General features: G+C 35.0%; 1 protein-coding gene and 1 long non-coding RNA gene across 6 annotated transcripts in view; one reads left to right on the forward strand and one right to left on the reverse strand.

Annotated features, from left to right (window-relative positions):
• Positions 1 to 19,992, reverse strand: part of CDH12 (cadherin 12) — a 769,924-nt gene that overhangs the window by 127,676 nt on the left and 622,256 nt on the right. Inside the window, exon 1 of one of the 5 annotated variants that reach the window (XM_034411929.2) lies at positions 6,696 to 7,694. The exons of the other annotated variants lie outside the window; for them this stretch is intronic. Within the exon in view, the coding sequence (XP_034267820.1) occupies positions 6,696 to 6,722 (27 nt within the window). The 5' untranslated portion in view covers positions 6,723 to 7,694. Of the gene's footprint in view, positions 1 to 6,695; positions 7,695 to 19,992 lie in introns of those variants that run through there. 5 annotated transcript variants of the gene reach the window in all.
• Positions 6,996 to 19,992, forward strand: part of LOC117662482 (uncharacterized) — a 34,723-nt gene continuing 21,726 nt past the window's right edge. The window contains exon 1 of the long non-coding RNA XR_009622488.2: positions 6,996 to 7,062. This is a non-coding gene — a long non-coding RNA (uncharacterized LOC117662482). The remainder of the gene's footprint in view (positions 7,063 to 19,992) is intronic.

Consider the following 19,992-nt stretch of genomic DNA (forward strand, 5'->3'; position numbering starts at 1 on the left):
TAGGATAGGATAGGGTAGGGTGGCTATAAAATTATATCTTTTGGGGTACACGAAATTAATAGTCTGAAACAATCAGTTTTATGAGACAATTTTTGAATGAGGAGTCATATTTCATTTGACCCATATCTGTCTTATTTACAGTAATGTAAAATATAGATGGTGAAAGGGGTCTTGAAAATCGTGTAAGAAAATATATCTTTTCATACTGCAATTTTATTTCATTTTAATGTCAAATCGCTAAGAATCATATATTAGTCTTCTGGGATATCAAGTACCAGCTACATTCAGAGAATGAGATTTGGTGCTATGAAATAATGATTTTTTTTTTATTTGATTTATATGCCGCCCTTCTCCGGAGACTCAGGACAGCTTACAATGCGCTAAGCAATAGCCTTCATTCTTTTGTATATTTATACAAAGTCAGCTTATTGCCCCCACAACTGGGTCCTCAATTTACCTACCTTAGAAAGAATGGAAGGCTGAGTCAACCTTGAGCCTTGGCGAGATTCGAACCTGCAGTAATTGCAGGCAGCTGGTCTTAATAACCAGCTTAATAACAGGGTGCCTTAGACCACTGTACTACCAAGGCTCTTTTAAGGTTCCCTTAGAATCATCCTGATATGCTTTATGCTTTTCTCCAAATAAATGATTAGAATGCAAAAAGTGGGCAACAGAGCAATGATTTAGTTAATAATCCATTATTTAATAATCCATTAATTATCTTGCAGGTCAACATAAGTCATTTTCTGACTTCCTTTGATAAATATAAGTTTTAAATTATTGCTGCTAGAGCTCAAAAATGATAAAGATATTTGAACTTCTGCTAAAATGTATCTTTCATTATGATGAAATAGTACTTTAGAGTATAGACAAATTTGCCACTAGGAAGTTGACATTCTCTAAAAAAAGGAGAAACTAAAGTTAAACAAAATTTATCTTTCTTATGCCACTATTAACAATCAAATACTTCTATGTAGCTGTGTAGTATCTCTACCATTCATCAAAATTATTTATGAAGAGTCAGAAATATCAAGGCACCACACCATTGGAAAGTCATAGAGAGCTGTAGAATGTCTTTTTAAAAACAGTTGGGCTTCACACCTTATAAAACAGCAACCATAATTCATTAAAATCTCTTGCTGCTCACCTTGCAGTGATAACCTGGAAGCCTTCAAATGGATTAAAAAGAAATGCTAAGATCAAAGAAATATGCAAAAAACATAAGGTTAAGATTGCCCTTCATTTTAATGTACAATTTGGTTAACTATGTCATCACATTCAGTGAAGCTTCTAGTTCAAGCAGTACTCAGTTTTGCTGATGATAAATTAATATCTTATTCCAGATAAAAAGAATAATGAAATAATGACTTTTTAAGAGCTTCTGTTATTCTCCATTAATTTCTTCTTTCAGTACTTAAGTCCCCCCCCTCCCCCTATATGATTCCAGGAAAGTTTCTAACAGGGCAGATTTAACTCAACCAACCTGAAACAATGTCTGCAAAAAAGAAAGTTGTTCAGAAGCAATAGAGATTATCAAAATAGAGATACACTGGCACCTTGTATTCCACTGCTTTGAAACACATCAAATTTGGTACTCAATGCATTTTGAGGTGCAAATTTTTGTCCCGGTACTCATTGCTTGTTTGGCACTCAACACAGAAGCTAGAACTTGTTGGTGTCAGTCAGTGGTGGGTTTCAAAAAGTTTTACTACCGGTTCTGTGGGTGTGGCTTGGTGGGAGTGGCATGGCTTGGTGGGTGTAGCTTGGTGGGTGTGGCAGGGGAAGGATACTGCAAAATCCCCATTTTGCAGTGTCCTGGGGGTCATGTCATCGCCTTTTGCAACCTTCTGACAAGCAAAATCAACGGGGAAACCCAATTCACTTAACAACCATTTTACTAACTTAACAACCACAGTGATTCACTTAACAACAGGGGCAAGAAAACTCATAAAATGGGGTAAAACTCACTTTTTTTTTTTAATTTATATGCCGCCCTTCTCTGGAGACTCAGGGTGGCTTACAATGCATTAAGCAATAGCCTTCATACTTTTGTATATTTATACAAAGTCAGCTTATTGCCCCCACAATCTGGGTCCTCATTTCACCTACCTTTGAAAGGATGGAAGGCTGAGTCAACCTTGAGCCTGGTGAGATTTGAACTTGCAGTAATTGCAAGCAGCAGATATTAATAACAGTGCTTAGTCCACTGTACTACAGGCTGTACTACTTAACAAATGTTTCACTTAGCAACAGAAATTTTGGGCTCAATTGTGGTCGTAAATCAAGGACTACCTGTACTCATTTTTGGTATTCATCACACCTCCTGGAACCAATTAATGACAAGTACCAAGATATCATTGTAACACTTTCCTCCTGCAAGCAAAACCACTTGCAGTCAATATTCTTTTAGATTGGTTGAGTTAAATCCATCCTGCTAGAAACTGCTAGAGCTGTCAGTAAAGAAAAGATCATATACAGTTTAATCTTGATCAAATTGACCCACTTTGTAAACCTTAGTTTTAGATTTAAGGGTCTTGATTATTTCTTTTGGGTAGTGTCCCAAAAGCTGATTTCTTTGAATTTGCTTTTCACAGGAATTTCTTCATATGTATAACAGAAAAGTCATTTTTCTGAATTAAGATCCATGTATCCAAGTCATTCTTCTCATTTATTATTTGTGCATCCCTTTTAACTTACAAACTCATTTCATTTGTTGGTTCTGTATAAAATCTTTGTCAATGCAAGTCTTATATCCAGTCACTTTTAAATCCATGTCCAAAACAGTCTGATTTTCCACTACATTCTCTTCTATTTGAATGGGTTTCTTTTGAGCTCATTTTTTAATTAAATAATAAGTTCTTGAGTATCTTTACATTCTTCCAGAATTAAAATGTTTTCTCCATTATGCATTAGTGAGAATTTTCTTTTAATTATAATTTTAAATTATTTTTGGTTGCCTCTGGTAACCATCTTTCAAGGTCCCCTCTATCATGTTTTTATCTCACGCAGAACATTTCCCAGGAAGAGATTTCTTACACTTAAACTCAGATCTTCATATATTTTTAATAGGATTTTTAAATAACAGCAAATAATATTCTTTTTTTTTCAAAACCTTGTTTCTAGGCAATCTTTTATACCATTTAAAATCTTCTCCAAATCAACATTCTAATAGCTCCTTTATTGCTTATTTTGAAACAAAATGAAGTTTTTCTTTAAGTTTTAAACTTACATAAATCTTTTTTTTTTTTTTTTGCTGTCGGTGGGAGAAAAATCACCTAGTATAATAAAACTTGCCCTTCTGAAGGTTCTTAATGTCCAAAAAGCAATTTATAAGCCATTTCCAATAATAATTAAAAAAAAAAGATGGCGAATGGAGATGGATGAACCCAGTGTCCTTATCAAAGGTTCCAATCATAGCTATTTCTCCTACTCTCACAGTTCTAAAACCCGCTGGAGATGACTATTTTACATCCTGTCATTGGGGGGTGGGGGGGCATCTGTAAAGAGTTCTCTGGGTGATCCCAAGTTATCTCCTTCTCTGGAGATGAATTTCAGGAACTGTTTTTTTCACCCTACTTTCCACTGCAATAATCAGCTCTGAAAGTATGAAACCCACTTAGACCAGCATTACTCCTGGGAAGTCTTAAAACTAAGAATTCTACTCTTTGTAAAGATAGCCATATAATTGCAGCTTTGATAGAAACTTTATGTGTCGACTCCCTCTCTCCCTATTTTTCTCTCTTCTCTCTCTCCCCCACCCTTCTACTATTATAGCATCCTGTCCAATCTGATGTATTCTACTTTCCCAGATAGGAATTTAGGGGACTTTCATTTTAGTAATTTGGAGGGCATTAAGTAGGAGAAGAACTATCTATAGCAGGGTTTCCCAAACTGTTAAGCATTGCTACAATAAATCTACCTTTCCCAAAGTTTCATTGTCTTTTTTATTGTTTATTTATGTTCATTTGGTGTTCACATTTTGGAGGGAAGTGTAGATAGGTGTGTGTGTGTGTGTGTATCCCACATTTGAGATAATGTTCACAATTATTCAAATACCATTGTTTCAATTGACCTGTGGACAAATTAAAATCAACATTATGCTTTTAATTATGGCCGAATACAAGATATTTTTATGGGGAGGGGGATCTGTGCTACAATTGCGAATCTTAATGGGAACACACTACATACATCATCATGAATAAAAAATCCAAATATATTTTGCACTTGGGAAATGTAACACATTTCAGTAATTCTGAAAAAAGGAAGCACATAGACTATAACTTGAGTTAAGTTAAAAGTACAAGATGTTTCTATCAAGATTTGTGAATAATACATGTCTTCTTATTTGTTGCATTTATCTCTCTGCATAAAAATGTAAGAAGTTAAACCCTATCAACATTAGAATGAGTAACTTTATGGGGGAGATTGTTTCATTTTCAGAGAAAAATATTAACATTTAAAAGTAACTGCATTTTAAGGATGCCACACTTTTACATTTAGATTTAGTACAGTTCTAATACTTTGCACCACACTGTAATTTTCCTAAGGCAAATACATTAACAGGGGACAATCTGTCCCAGTTTATGTCACTTTCTTAGTGATGGGAATGTGCAATGGGATATATGCCTTTGGCTCAACAAGAATTTTGTTTTCTAAGCTTTCTATCTTAAAAAAAATACTTAACTTGCAACAATCCCCTAATCTTGCATATTTGCCATCATGACTTCTTTAATGAAGAACTTATTTTTACTCCAATATCCTGCCTGTGGAAAATCACATTATCCAGATCATGTCCCTTGCTCATAATATGCATTACTAGATGTGATTTTTAGTCAAAAACAAACACACATGCACTTCAGATAAACTTCAGAGGAACAGTATCTCTAATAATATACTAGCAGTTCTTTGTACTAGGAATTTTACAAGTATCTGTTTCAAAGTTTCTTCAAAATAAAATATAAGAACAGCAAGAAAGGAATCCAAAATATGTCGTGAATTTAAAATGGAATATTATTAATGAAAATAAAGGTATGTTTGTATTGTTTTCACAATTGAAGTAAATTATTGTCAATGTCTTAAAAGACTTCCAAAATTGTGTTTTATGGAATATAGTATGGTCAAGTGAATTCATTTAAATAATACACTTGATTTCAAAATTAATTACTCAGTATTCACATTTCCTCCAAACATAGAACTTTTGCAGAGAAACACAAATTGCAATGAAATTGAACTTTATGCTACTTTTTAATATGATGGAATTTTCTGATTATTTAATTTCAGTTTTCTGTAAGAAAAGCATTTTTAGATTATATTCCATTCTCCTCTTTGCAATGTAATGTAATAATCCAAGCAAGGCATTCCATTTATAATTAAGAGAAAGTTGAGAATATTGCACACAATTTCTTTTGTTGTTCATTAACTGAAAATGGGAAATATATTTATATTATCATGGTTAAAAAAAATCACAAGCACTAATCAATCCAGTACAAACACTGATTTTTCTGATGGCAAATATCTATGAAGACTTAGTGCATTTTATTTTATATTTGATCTTATGATTAAATATTTGTCTACTACTTATAGCTGAAACAAATACATTTGCTCAACAGTGTTAAATGCAGCATACTAGATAAAAGTGCATAGACAAAAGAGAGTTACTGCAACTAAAAGATGCTTAATATAAATAAGTGATATGATAAACTGCTTCAGAAAGTGGAAATTTTTTCTTTTATTTTACTGATTATGGTAACTTGAGGCTTTGGTGCAACCTAAGCCAGATCCAAATTCTATGCATGGAGCGCCATCCTGTTCAGTGGTGGGTTTCACTTTTTCACCGGTTTGTCTGCATGCGCGTGTGAGTGAACCGAGCACACGTACCACTTCTGTGCATGCACAACACTTCTGTGCATGTGCAACACTTCTGGTGCGCATGTGCAGAGCGTATTTGATGGCACCCGGGTGGATGGGCGGAGCCTCCCGCCATCGCTGATACCGGTTCACCCAAACCGAGGTGAACCAGTAGCAACCCACCACTGATCCTGTTGACTGACTGATTATTTGTGAACTGGCAGAGTGAGGAAAAAAAAAACAACCCTTGATGAACAGTGGATTGAGTGTACTTCCCTGGGACAAGGCGCTATTCAAACCAATGGAAGGTTCTTCCTTCATTCTCAAAGTTGGACATCTCTCATCTTGGTCCTTTGCTAGAAACCTCCTTAACAGATACAAGTTACCTGTACTTCTTTCCAGGGGTGAAATGCTCCCGGTTCAGACCAGGTATGGTAGCGATGGTGGCGGGTGGTTCAGAGAACTGGTAGCAAACATACCTGCATGCCCAGCTGAGCCGCGCAATCATCAGAGGCTTTTTTTTTATTTTTAAAAGCATTTTTTCTACAACCTCTTCGGCCAAAAAAATGCTTTTAAAAGTTAAAAAAAAAAAAAGCCTCTGCTGATCAGGCAACTCAGCTGGGATCGTCAGAGACTTTTAAAAGCAACTATCTAACTATCATAGTCCTTCTAATCTGCTGTCCTCCAGATATCAATTCCCAATCCATTTGGATGGGAGCAAATAAGAGAAGACTGAGGCATCTTCTTTCTAATTACTTGGTAGAGGTTTCACCTATTTCTGGATTGAAAAACTCTCCTCATGGTCACTCATTGCTTGATCAACTTTCAGGTAGACTATTGTAACTTACTCTATATGGGCTGCTCTTGGAGATCATCAGAAGCTACAGCTGGTCTAGAAGATGGCTGCCTGAGCAATGTTGGGCTAGGCTTGTTAATAGTATATTATACTCTGCTACATGAGCTGCACTCATTGCCAGCTGTCTTTGTGATGCAAATCAAATGCTGATTATGTCATAGAGAGGTAAATGACACAAAGCCTAGTTTTTTTAGGGATCACCAGTTTCCCCTAATGTCTGCTCATCCTGTGTTTTCTGCAGTGGTGGGTTTCTACCAGTTCACCCTGGTTCAGGCAAACTAGTAGTGGTGGAGGCGGGAGGCCCACCTGCCTGGACATCATCACGGATGCTTTGCACATGTTCCAAACTGGTAGCGAAGGTAAGTGGAACCCACTACTGGTTTTCTGGAAAAATTAACTTGCTTCAAGTTCCTTCAATTAAACAAACTTATATGGTGGGATCCAGAAAGTAGGCCTTCTATGGTACTATACCTTCCCTTTGCAAGAAACAGATGAGATCCCTCAGACACTTGTATGACTGTTACTTTGCCTGCTTTCAAACAATCTTTAAAAACTTGGCCCTTTCCTCAGGCCTTGGGTTAAGACAATTGGCAGGCCTCTTAAAACTACAAGGGAATATGGAAGGATAGTTTTATTTTCTTGGGTAGTTATTTTTTTTAATGGATATTGTTTTTGTTCTTTGTAAAACCAGTCAGAGTTGAGTGTCCTATTAACTAAAATAACTGGGCAGTACCTAGTTATTTGCTATAGAGTTAGAGAAACAATGATCTTGTTTCTTATAGCCTCTTCCGTGTCTGTACGAGAAATCTATTTGCCACATGAACCAAATGTTTCAGAAATCTGTGCTGTCTTGGCATGGCTTGGGAACTCATCCTCATTTCTGTTTCTTAAGCAAATGACACCTCTGTGACTTATGAGTCTCTAGAATGCCAATGTTCAGTAATAGAGGTGACAATTTAACAAAGGAAAAAAGATAAGAGAGTCAATGAATGTTTAGGCTGAAAGTGACAAAATTCACATCTCTCAGTGCTTGACTAGCATTTGCATCAATTGATTGAATTATTTCCTTGTTGATTTTATTTAACTGGCAAATGATATTATGTCATTTCTAGGGCGATTAATTCATTTGAGAATGTTCTTTCCCTGTTCTATATTGATTTCTACTTGTGAGTTTAGACAAAAATAATATGGAGTTTTAAAATAAATATTTATATAAAAACTAATTCAGCTATTGTTGTTCCACAATGTGAAAATATTAATCAGCATAACTAAAACTTTACTTTCAATAAACCAAGGGAAATATGTGTAATATTAATGGTTAATGAAACAATTTCTAAGCTATCTTAGAATGAAATAGGAAACAAATGAAATGAAATGGTGAAGGCAGAACAATAGGAAACTGATGGATAAATATGTATTTATTTATGTGATTTCTAATTTTCAAAATGTATTTATAAAATATCAAATAAGTACAATCTTGGAAGTATTTAGATAAATTGTATCATCTTACATAACCTTATAAATAAAATATCTTCCCAGTTTTAATTCATCCTTTCTTATAGTTTATCCTGTTTTTTTCAATTTGTACTCTCTTTAAGGTCTTTAGTGATGTTAGAAAGTAATTCTGGATTTGCATATGGGGTAGGAAAAACTGATGGATATTGAGAATATAACTGTATAATTAATATAATATAATATAATATAATATAATATAATATAATATAATATAATATAATATAATATAATATAATATAATATAATATAATATAATATAAATATGTAACGTATGGGAAAGTAATCTTATTTAAATCTAAAAACAAAATAAATAGTTAAGTTTGCCTTCAGACATGTAGTAAGATGCTATGTATAACTTCATGCTATATAGTGATTGTGTGAGCTTCAGTTCACTTACCAATCATTAAAATCTACAATTTGACCAAGGCTGCCTAATCTTCTGTGTGCACTACAGTATTACACTATAGTGTAAGCAGAGCCTTACAGAGCTCAGAAAAGCAATAAGATATAAATAAAAGAAATTAAAGATATTAGATAAATAAGGAAAGCTTCCATAGCTGAAAACTGTTTAAATCAACTTCATTCATTATGCTGCTCCATACCTTTCTGCCTTTACAAAGCATTCTTGCTTTCACTATGTCCATACCCAGTTTCATACATTGACTTTGTTATTTAAAACCCTCACCTCTTTCTTTTTGAGTATCTCATCAGCTCCATCCAACCACAGCATTCTTTATTTCACCCTTCCTTTCAACCCATTTATTTTTCCTTCATATATGTTTTTATTTATTTATTACAAGTGCTTTTATGCTGCTTCAGTCAAGTGAATCTAATGAGCCTCATTCATTCCTTCTACTTCAGCAAACCACCTCAATGTACCTCTTTCATACTGTGCACTCACATTTGCATTCAATCCACATTAATTTAGCACACACTGATTCTTGACATTACCTTTTCTTGTTTTACCACCCACACATTTCATACATACCCAAATTCCCACTGCATTCAAGTGACTGTTTTGTTTATCCTTCTATATTTATGCTCAGCTCTCCAGATAGCAAAACGAGGAAAGCATGTCCTTATACAAAAGCATTTATTGTTTCTGTAAACAACTATACCTCACAACAAGCCACATATTATGCCACACCCGTCTACTTTATAATTTCTCCATCCATTCTTTCATATTTAGTAAACATTCTTCCATCTATCTGCCTACTTATCAAAGATAAGTGCAGTTCCATACTCCTTGTTGTTAGTTTATACAAAACTGAGTACAAATCATTTAGATTTAACAGCATGCTCATCCATGTGCAAAAATACATGTACATCCACATTGCTATAAGCATGTAAAGCTTGCTATGGATGCAAACATGGATACGTGTACCCATAAATACATTAAATAATCAAGTGGAAAAAATACATCTGTGGCTAATTTCCTGTTCAGTGCTGAACCATTCTCAGGCATGTTTCAAAATATACCAATTTTATATTTATTCACTAATCAATTTTCATATTACTAATTAATTAATTATTTATTATTAATTATACTACTAATTAATTATTTGGATTAAATTATGATTTTATTGTACTTGTTTCTTAACTTGTGTTCACCGCCCTGAGTCCTTCGGGAGAATGGCGGTATATAAATACATGTAATAAATAATAAATAATATTGCTGAAAACATCTCTCAACAAGCCTATTCACTTCAACCTATCTTCGAAAACCTTTCTGGTACCCGATAATGTAATTGTTTTCATTCTGTTCTAAACAACTTCTTCTACTTTCCATTCATTCTTTTGGAAGACAAATCTGTCATACAAGACTTGAATCATTTTTCCTGCAATTGCTCAATTTTCATCCTCACTTTATTCACCTTCTTCCTTTTTTTAAATATATGTCCATTTTTCCCCAAGACCCTATGCATATTCCTTCCTTTCTAATGCATATTGCATTCTAATGCATATATTCATCAGCAAATGAATATATCACATATAAATCGTATATTCAAAGCAGATCCTGTTCTAACCCGATTCCAGTCACCATCCTCATTCATTCTTGATTCATCATATTGACTGAATACTTTTTGACTACTGTTTTCTTTTCTCTTGTTCCTACCTAATCAAATACCGGTAACTTTTTTCTCTGAATCACATTAACTTAGGATGTTGCTCAGTTTTTCTCAAAATTCATCCTTTCTTCTTTATTGTACTAATTATTCATTAGAGTGTAATATGTAGCTATCACAAAACTATGAATTTCTTGTTTCACACTGACAAATTTCACACTAGTGTTTGGTAGTAAATCTTAGCTAGCCCGTCATTTTGTCCCTTATACAGCAATAGGATTAACTTGACAGGAGACACTAAAACCAGATTATGTTAAAAGCTTTACTGTGGACTAAAATGAAGCCTTAAAAACAATACTAGATCTTTGCAGGGAACAGCCACGGTGGCGCAGTGGTTAGAGTGCAGTACTGCAGGCTACTTCTGCTGATCACCGACTGTCAGCAATTTGGCAGATCGAATCTCACCAGGCTCAAGGTTGACTCAGCCTTCCTTCCTTCTGAGGTGGGTAAAATGAGGACCCGGATTATTGGGGGCAATATGCTGACTCTGTAAACTGCTTAGAGAGGGCTGTAAAAGCACTGTGAAGCAGTATATAAGTCTAAGTGCTATTGCTATTGCTATTTGCTCCACAGTTTTCTTCCTACTGTTTCAAATTAACAATACAAAGCTGATTTTTTGCTGGCCTTGGAAGGCAGCTAAATAAATATTATATAATAGTTCTCACTAACCTGGGAATATCAATCCGAACAATCTAAATGACACGGGCTCATACTTCCTGACATGATTTTTAACCTTTTTATTCATAATCAAAGCTATACCTTTTGTGCATGTATTGATCAACACTATAAAATCAGATCATCTTATTCAGATCTACTACATCTTTCCACTGTTTCTTTACAAGCATGTATTTTTCTTTCTTTCTATTCATTAATTCGTTTACTCTCTTTTTTAAATCACAATTTTCCATATTCAATTATTATCAACATAGACAGTGACTTCTGCTGACCAACATGCCTTTGATCATTTGAGACTTTTGTATAATACTGTAAAATAAGATAGGAAACATACAGATATGACTCAAATCTCATGTAGCATTCCCTGCTAACTATATATATGCAAACAACACCCAGTTTTACAGACTCATGTATTCTATGTAAATTCTATGTAATCTAGAAATTGTCTTTCAATTCAACATATTCTTGTTTTCCTCCCTCTGACTAGGAAGTATATATAGCCGTGATGGTGAACCTATGGCACACGTCCCAGAGGTGGGACACAGCACCCTTTTTGTGGGCACGTGAGTCGTCGCCCTAGTTCAGGTCTGCCATGCATGCGCGCACACTTCCCATCAGCCAGCTGGTCTCTGCTGCATATGTGCAGGCGGAGGGGCACTGTGAGGGGCCGACCACACACACATGTGTGTGGGGACATCATGCTTGTGGGGATGGGGCACATGCAGGGGGGTGCGCACATATGCAAAGGGGTGGGGCATGTGCGGGGCCACACACACATGCACAGGGGACAGGGTGCATGCAGGGGGATATGCGTGCATGCAAGGGGGCCACATGCACATGTGCAGGGATGGGGGCATGCACGTGGCCTGCGCACACATTGCTTTTTGGGGGATTGAGCGCACACACATGCATTCGCGCACACACGCACGTGCTTTGGGCACTCAGTCTGGAAAAAGTTAACCATCACTGATATATGGTGTTTTTATACATGATCAGGACATTTTCAGAATGCTTCCTTTCCCTTCCTTTTCAAATGTATTACTGCTCTTTCAGTTGCATTTCCAGATAGTTATCTTGGAGAGTGACTATAGAAGCAAATAATTTGTGAATGTTCATGTGGCTTCATCATAATATACAATCCGTAATTGATGAAAAATGGAAACTGATGTGATGAAGTGGAAGCAATCTAGCTGCACAGAGATTACGTGCTGCTTATTTGTAATCATTGATTTTCCCATATAATCCATCCGATTACCACTGATTTCTATTTAGTATATATCTGTTGTTGTGTTCATATAAGAAAAAAAAATAATAATTTAAAAACTGACAAATAGCTTAGAGGCAGGTATGTGTATTGAGTTCCCAATCACTTCCCAGTATCACCATTTAAAACAGAACAAAATGAACAAAAAACACAGCTTCTGGAAGCATTAAATTGTAATAGAGCAACAACAGAGAGTAACCAGAATAACCCATTTCTTGAATTTTACTTAGTCCCAACCACTTTCAACTGATGGGTTCAAGAATGTACATTTACCTTTAATGGTAAAGAGGATGGAAGAAGGGCTGGAGTTCTCTTAGGAGAAGCACATCTGGAAATAAGAAAATGGATTTGGTATGCTGGCTGTATACATGATGATTTAGCTATTTTAGTGTTTATACTATATTGTTTTAAATAGAATATCCTTTTGAAACACAATTGCATGATTTAATTGGGCTGCATGGTAACTGGAAGTTCAGTGTTGGAAAAGGTAGGTAAACTATTTTTAATAAATAAATAAAACTAGCAGCATTCAGCAGCATAAATAAAAGCATTCATATGCTTGACATGCCAAAGCCTTTTCTTCTCAAAGCAGCATTTCCTTAGGAGATTTTTCACTGGCCTGGGCTTCTCTGGCCAACAGTAGCTTTCCTCAAGTATAACTCAACTCCTACTGGTTTTCCTGGCAATGATATGAAAATATTTTGCTGCTGGCTTCTTCAGGAATGGTGGGGGTTTTTTGAACTTCTTAATTTAGTCCCTAGCCCTGAGATTCCCTTCTGGCTTCAGTTCTAGTACTAGTCTAGCTTGCTAAGCTTTTTTGAGATTAGCCAAGGTCAGATAATTTATACCATCTACTGTGACTTAACTAGAAAAGCCAGCAGAAAATCATGTCTGGGTGGCAAATAATGTCTTTGCAATCTTTAAAGCGTTTGCCCTTTCATTATCTATAGCTATTTTTCTTTTTCCTTTCTTTAAAAAAAAGCACGTTGTTACTAGCATTATTTTTGCATACTTCAAGGGAGATAGAGCACTTGCTTTAAAATGTTGCGGGATCATTTGCTTAGGGTCAGCAATCTTTGTGATACAGGTAAGTAAAAGGTTACTTTCCATGGAAAAAAAGCAGCAGGATGATTTACAAAATGCCAGCGTTAAATTGCAGGGAAGGAGCAATGGGCCTTATGAATTTTAATAGCATGCATAGCTTTCTTCTGCTGTTTGTTTGTCCCTTGTGGCTTGAAGAGAGTGGCTCAGAATGATGACCTATGCCGGTAAACTTGTAAGAGATGACAACTTTCCCTTATGCTTCTGTCTGCTTTCTCTGCATTCCCTACAGCTTTATTCACCTTGCAGCAATAAATTTCAAACTGTTAATGTTGATTGACCCGGCTTAACAAAAAAAAGCACATTGTTGAATAAGAATGGCAATTATTAGGGGAAGCAAAATCTTATCAATAAGAGATCTGCTCTTCCTCATTTCTCTCACACTTTTATTTTAGAAAACTCAGCAGAAAGCTGCTAATGTTTCATATCTGCATAGTGAGGACAACAGAGCTGCAACTGAAAAGGTTCTAATAAAGAGAACATGCATGAGCTTATGGGAAACGCATAATGTTGTAATAAAGTTATTTTGTTTTAAAAAGTGAAAAATGAGAGGTAGGGGTATTTTTAATACCCAAAAGTTCAATGCATTGGCCTTATTTTTAACTATGCCCTAATGCAGCTAGAAATTTCTCATCTTGTTTATTTTGAGGAGACCTATGCTTCTTGATGGTCAATACCCTGAAGGTATCTACCCATTCCACCAAGTCAGATAGGGTAAATGCACTCTAGGTTCCTTCCTCCAAATGTTTCCATCTACTGGGACCCATAAAAATGTCTTTTCTGCAGCAACTTCTGCCTTGGGAATCATCCTTCCCCCTGGGAACTGGAAAGTCCCTGTCCTTTTAGTTTTCCAGAAGGTGATGAAAAATTCCTATAAGCAATGGAATTGGAGTCCAGGGATTGTATTTGTTGATGTATTTGAGAGTGTTGATTGGGATGCAAGATTCTAGTTTTACACTTTTTTTGTTTTTTGTTTGTTATTGTTGTGAGTTAGCTAGAATTCTAGCATATATTTTATTTAAAATATTTGTGCCAACTTCCTTAACCCCCACCAAAAAAAAATCTTAAATCTGTTTAACAATAAAATTCAAACAATTAAAACAATAGATTTACACATTTTTAAAGTATATTAAAACATTAAATAAAGAATATAACAGAGTAAAAGCAGCAGTAATGCAGCATTAAAAGGCCTAGGAGAGTAAGTAATTCTTTAATGTTGTGAAAATATATTAATGATAGTATCTAAATGCTGGATATTTTAAAGTTGGACAGGGCTACCATTGAACATTTTCCATGTCCAGGCCCTATTAAATATACCCCTATTAAAATGGAGTTAGAAAAGCTGTTTCATCTAAGAGTTCTGGATCCGATGAGCCAATGCATCCTTAATGACCCTGGTTAGGAAGAGATTTTTTAAAGACCATTCTGTAATAATTTCAAGTTTGTGAATCCATAATTTACTCCTATGGCTTCACTAAACCTTTACCCATTATGTTTCACAGGCAATATATACACAAGAAGGAGGAAATACTTGAAGTGAAGAAATTTAGGATTCCAAGTTATGCACTGTTTAAGTAAAAGCACCAAAGGGAATATGGGAGATAAAATGCATAAATGGAAGCTTATAGAAGAAGGTACCAAAAGCTCTGGGGTAAAATTAAATGTTTATCCAGGGGGAAACATACAGTACACAGCAAATCACATGGACCCATTAAATGAACTCAACACCACATCTTAGTTGGAAGAGAAAATGATAACATTTGCTTCTAGGTCTGCCACATTATGGGACTCTTCCAAGAAGCTTTCAGAAATATTGTCTGAGAGGACAGTATACTGAAATATTTTCTTTCACATTGCCTTCTAATTTTATAGTAGTCCATAGATACAATGTTGAACTGTATGGGGATTAAATCCCAGTGAGACAGAGATGGGTGGGCAATTCCTAAATATTTTTGGTTTCAAATGTGATACCCATTTGTGATCTTCACTGTTAGCTTCTGACATGCAATGGGGAAGCCAGCAGGGAAACACAAGTAGCAGTCATATGACATAATGCATAAGAACTATGTTTTATTCAGTTAATTACTGCAAACAACTGCTAGAATTGCCTTCATAGGTTGGTATGGTTATTTTGCTTTATGACTGTGTTATTTAGTGATGGAGTTCCTGGTTCCAATGTTGGTTGTTAACTGAGGAATGAGTATATGAATAGAGTTCCAAGAACTTCAAAATTAGGAAATAATAAAGAGTTTTCGAAGTGGAATACTGTTGTACTTTATTAGATTCAACTACAATCTTAGTATTGATAAGATTTAACTCCTGATGACTACCTGGATTGGTCTTTTTAGGTTTTTTTAGTGAGATTTTCAGAAGTGGTTTACTGTTGCCTTTTTCCTAAGCTAGAGAGAGAGAACTGGCTCAAGGTCTCCCAGATGATTTTGTGACTAAGGTGGAACTAACACTCATAGCCTCCCAGTTTCTAGTCTGATGCCTCAACCACTACACCAAACTGGTCATAAATATGTTACATATATTTATTTTATATAGTGTCTTTCTTTGCAAATTCAGAAGTAACTCTTATATTAAATCCCACTGAAAATAATGATTTTACAATAGTTGCTATAATTTATTGTTCCACTAAGTATTAATGTACTTTTTATGAATATGCTTAGAATAGTCCTCCTTATTAAACAACATTAACTATTGTGAAATATGCCATTGCTAGAAAACTAGTAGGTGGACTAAAAAATGAAACAATTTAACAAAATAGCAGGTTAATTTTTAAGGAAGGAAGGAAGGAGGAAAGGAAGGAAGGGAGTTGTATTAGTTATTAACTCAAAAACAATCATGGCATTTTAATCTAAATATGGAACAGTCCTTTGAAATTTATAAAAAAAATGGCAAAATCTAATACTAAGATGAAATTGAGAGGCAGTTTGGTATAGTGGTTAAGGTACCAGGCTAGAAGTCAGGAGACCATGAGTTCTAATCCCATCTTGAGCACAAAACCAACTGGGTGACCTTGGAGAAGTCATTTTTCAGTCTTAGGAAGGAGGTAATGGCAAATTAATTTTGAAAAACCTTGCCAAGAAAATTGCAAGGATGGACTTCCGGCTGACATCACAGCAAGATCGGACACGACAAGCAGGTCTCCATGCTCCCACGCCAAATTCTCACCATTGGAGGGCTCTGAAAGGAGCATGGAAGCATGAGGAAAATAATCAACAGTATACATGGCTATTTAAAGAAAGTGTCATTATATCCAAGATATAATGTTTGAAAGTCCACATTATATCAAGCTCATTAGTAAGTTTAAGCTATGAAATAAATAGTTATCATGGCATGGCATGAAGCTGGCACTGCTCTGAATTCTATGCTCCTGAAAGCAAAATGCTAGCATTGGCAATCACTCTGATCTGTCATTTAATTCAATAACTTTTGTTATTTGTTGACCTAGGAAAATATTATTTCATGCCCAGAGGTCTCAGAAAAATAGGACAGCAATAGACATTTCTTGAAAGAATCTAGTCCTTGTTCACAATGGTTGTTACAAATCTTTGCTGCTAATTTTCAGTAGGATTTAGTGTGAATTTCCTGCCTATAGAGGCTTACACTTATTTTACTTTGATGCTAGATTAATTCATTAATTTTTCATTAAATTAGTATTTTTTAAGCTTAGACTAGAAGAACTTGCTTACTGCTGGATTGCAACAGGTTGTGCAAATGAGAAAGGACCTTTATTGATTGATTGATTGATTGATTGAGGAATCAAAGTTCTGTAAGTATTATTCTAATACAATAATAAAAGTTTTGGTGATGTTCATGTTTAAGGTGGAATGTTTCCCAATATAAAGCTTGGTTGAATAATAGCGTCTAATATTGAAGAAATTTAATCAGGTAAATTTCAGTTACTTCCTCATTTGTCATGGGAACCTTTTGGGAATGTTCAGCTTTGTAAATCTGTTTTCCCAAAGTCTATTTTTGCTGTGCAAACACAGTGTATATCACAATTTACAAAGAATGGGACTGGAATATCTGAATACAGTCCAAGAAAAAGGCAAAAGAAAAAAGAAAAAGAAAAATCAGTTAAATTCCAGTGAATAATGCTAATTTATACTGAGCCTGTTCTAATATATACAACAGATATCAGTCTCTGATTTCTTTTCAAGCAAGATGCTATGAATCCACTGTGGCATGAATAAATATGTAGTTAATGCCAGCTACTGTCCATTAAAAATGTGTTTTTGCTGAACAATTGTGTACAGAAATGTGCATATATGGGACAGCTGCATAAAACAATGTGTACATTAGGGAAATTTGCATATAAATGTATGTATAAATGTATGTATACAAAACCCTTGTGTTAATGAGCCATAAATACAAAATGCTGATGTTTTCTCTCATTTTTGTTTGAATACATCCCTTATTAATTGGAACTGGATTCATTCAGACTATAACAACTCTAGTCAGATCACAGAGGTTTATCTAATACTGGTAACTATGGACTAATCTAAATAATAATTGTTGGAAAGTTTCAAATTAAGATGTCATTTTCATCCAGGATACTTCAGATATTTTTCAATAGAACTTCCAGGTTTGGGACCTGGAATATTATGCACGAAAAGCCAATTTTCCACAATTAAACTTCATTTAACCTGTCACTTCTCCATGATTCCATTCTATTACTGTATTGCACATATACTCACACAGAGACACATCTCTATCTCTCTGTCTGTCTTTACCTCTGTCTCTATATCTGTCATCTCTGTTTCTGTCACTATCTCTATATTTCTATCTCTAGCTTAACATAATAATTTTCATATTTATGGTGATGGGTAATATTCTTTTATCAGTGGACTATGAAAGCAGAGCAAAAAATATGAATCACAGACACAAGTTAATAGAAGTTCTCATAAAATAGAAAAGAACCATAAATAAGGTATTTAGATAATTAAACACCTAAGATTAAAACAGAATAAAATACAAGACTCCAACTTTGGAAGTAGGCCATTTCCCTTGCAGCAAATCATGTGCTACTGACTGAATGTTTTTACTCTCAATTTTTGTAGTAATCAGCACAAACCTGCCAGGTACTTTATTCTCTCCCTAACATATTTTGCTATTTAAAAATAACTTATTTTACGAGCTTATGAGCTAAAAGGAATTGTTGTTTCGTAAAAAAAAATAAAAAATAAAAAAAAATCCAATGCTGTCATTCTAACAGGGCCTTATAAGAATTTTAGTCTCCCCAGTCTTGTAATCCATTTTCATGTTTTTCTTCATTACTGAGCCCAGAAAGGTAGAAAAAGAGAACATCAGTTTTAAACAATTTCATATTTAGGTTAATAATAATAATTAAGATGCAATGTACAGATATTGAATGCATCAAAATATGCTGTGGATAAAATTAAAAAAGTGATGAAATTACTTGGAAATCAAGTAAATCAGTGAAGCTCTTTCCCTCATAAATTAGATAATAGGATGGGCAATTCCAACTCCCTCATTGTGCCTCCATGGCTGTCCATTCTTCATAAAATGAAGGGAAGAAAATGTTCATGAAGTCTTTTGGGTGAAATCTCAGAAGCCCAAGAGACTGTACACTTCTGGAGTAATGATCATACAATGAAAAACATTCATATATCAACTTGTAAGTATGGTAATTAAAATTCTTGAACATGCCCAAGACAATTGCTATCAATAATTCTTTTCCTTTAAAAACAATCCTAAAAGGTATTCCTTTTTTATCAAATGGAGTAAGAAATTATTACTGGATTTCACTCCTAGAAATTCTGGCCTGGAAATAGCTAACTTTAAAAAGAAGCACTAAACAAACCATAAATGTTTGATCAAAAGTGGTGCCTCACCAGCAAACAGGCTGAGTGAGGGACCCCTAGTACAAATAATCTGAACTCATATGTCAAAGGACCAGTGGTGGGTTGCCCCAGTTCGTACTGGTTCTATAGAACCAGTAGTAAAACCGACAGGAGGCTCCACCCACCGACCCCGATATCATCAAAATGCTTCTGCGCATGTGCAGAAGAGCGCACGTGTGTGCTCGCTTCGCTTGCGCACACAGCCCCGTTGTGAACTAGTAGTAAAGGTAAGTAGAACCCACCCCTGCAAAGCACATGCAAATACAACAGCATCATGGTTGCCAAAGTGAAATCAGGCTATCACCAAACTTACCACTAACCTTTTAGGATTCAAGGTTCCCTTTAACTATTTAGAACTTACATTTATGTTTTTTAGAACTTACTTAATATTCTCCTATTCAGAGTTTGCCTAACACCATTTTTAAGTTCTATAACAATTAGAAGGAGCTGAAGATCACAACATAAGAATTCTAGTGAACATTCTAATTTAATTCTTTACAGGAAAATCTAAGCAGGCAAGTCTCTGGTTTATATTCATATATTTTTTGGGGTGTACAGAAGAGGAGGTTTACCTGAGTTGTGAAACTAGAACAAGCATATCGTTTTAGAACAAAATTCATTGGGACCGACTCTTAGTCAAGCAATAATAGGACCACAGATTCTATCTTTCAGGCTTTATTTTGGATATACACCCCAAAATCAGAATGACTGTTTCAAAGATGTTCCAAAATCTGC

Source organism: Pantherophis guttatus, chromosome 3, assembly GCF_059756535.1.
Source record: "Pantherophis guttatus breed Tessera chromosome 3, ASM5975653v1, whole genome shotgun sequence".
Taxonomy (NCBI): Eukaryota; Metazoa; Chordata; class Lepidosauria; order Squamata; family Colubridae; genus Pantherophis; species Pantherophis guttatus.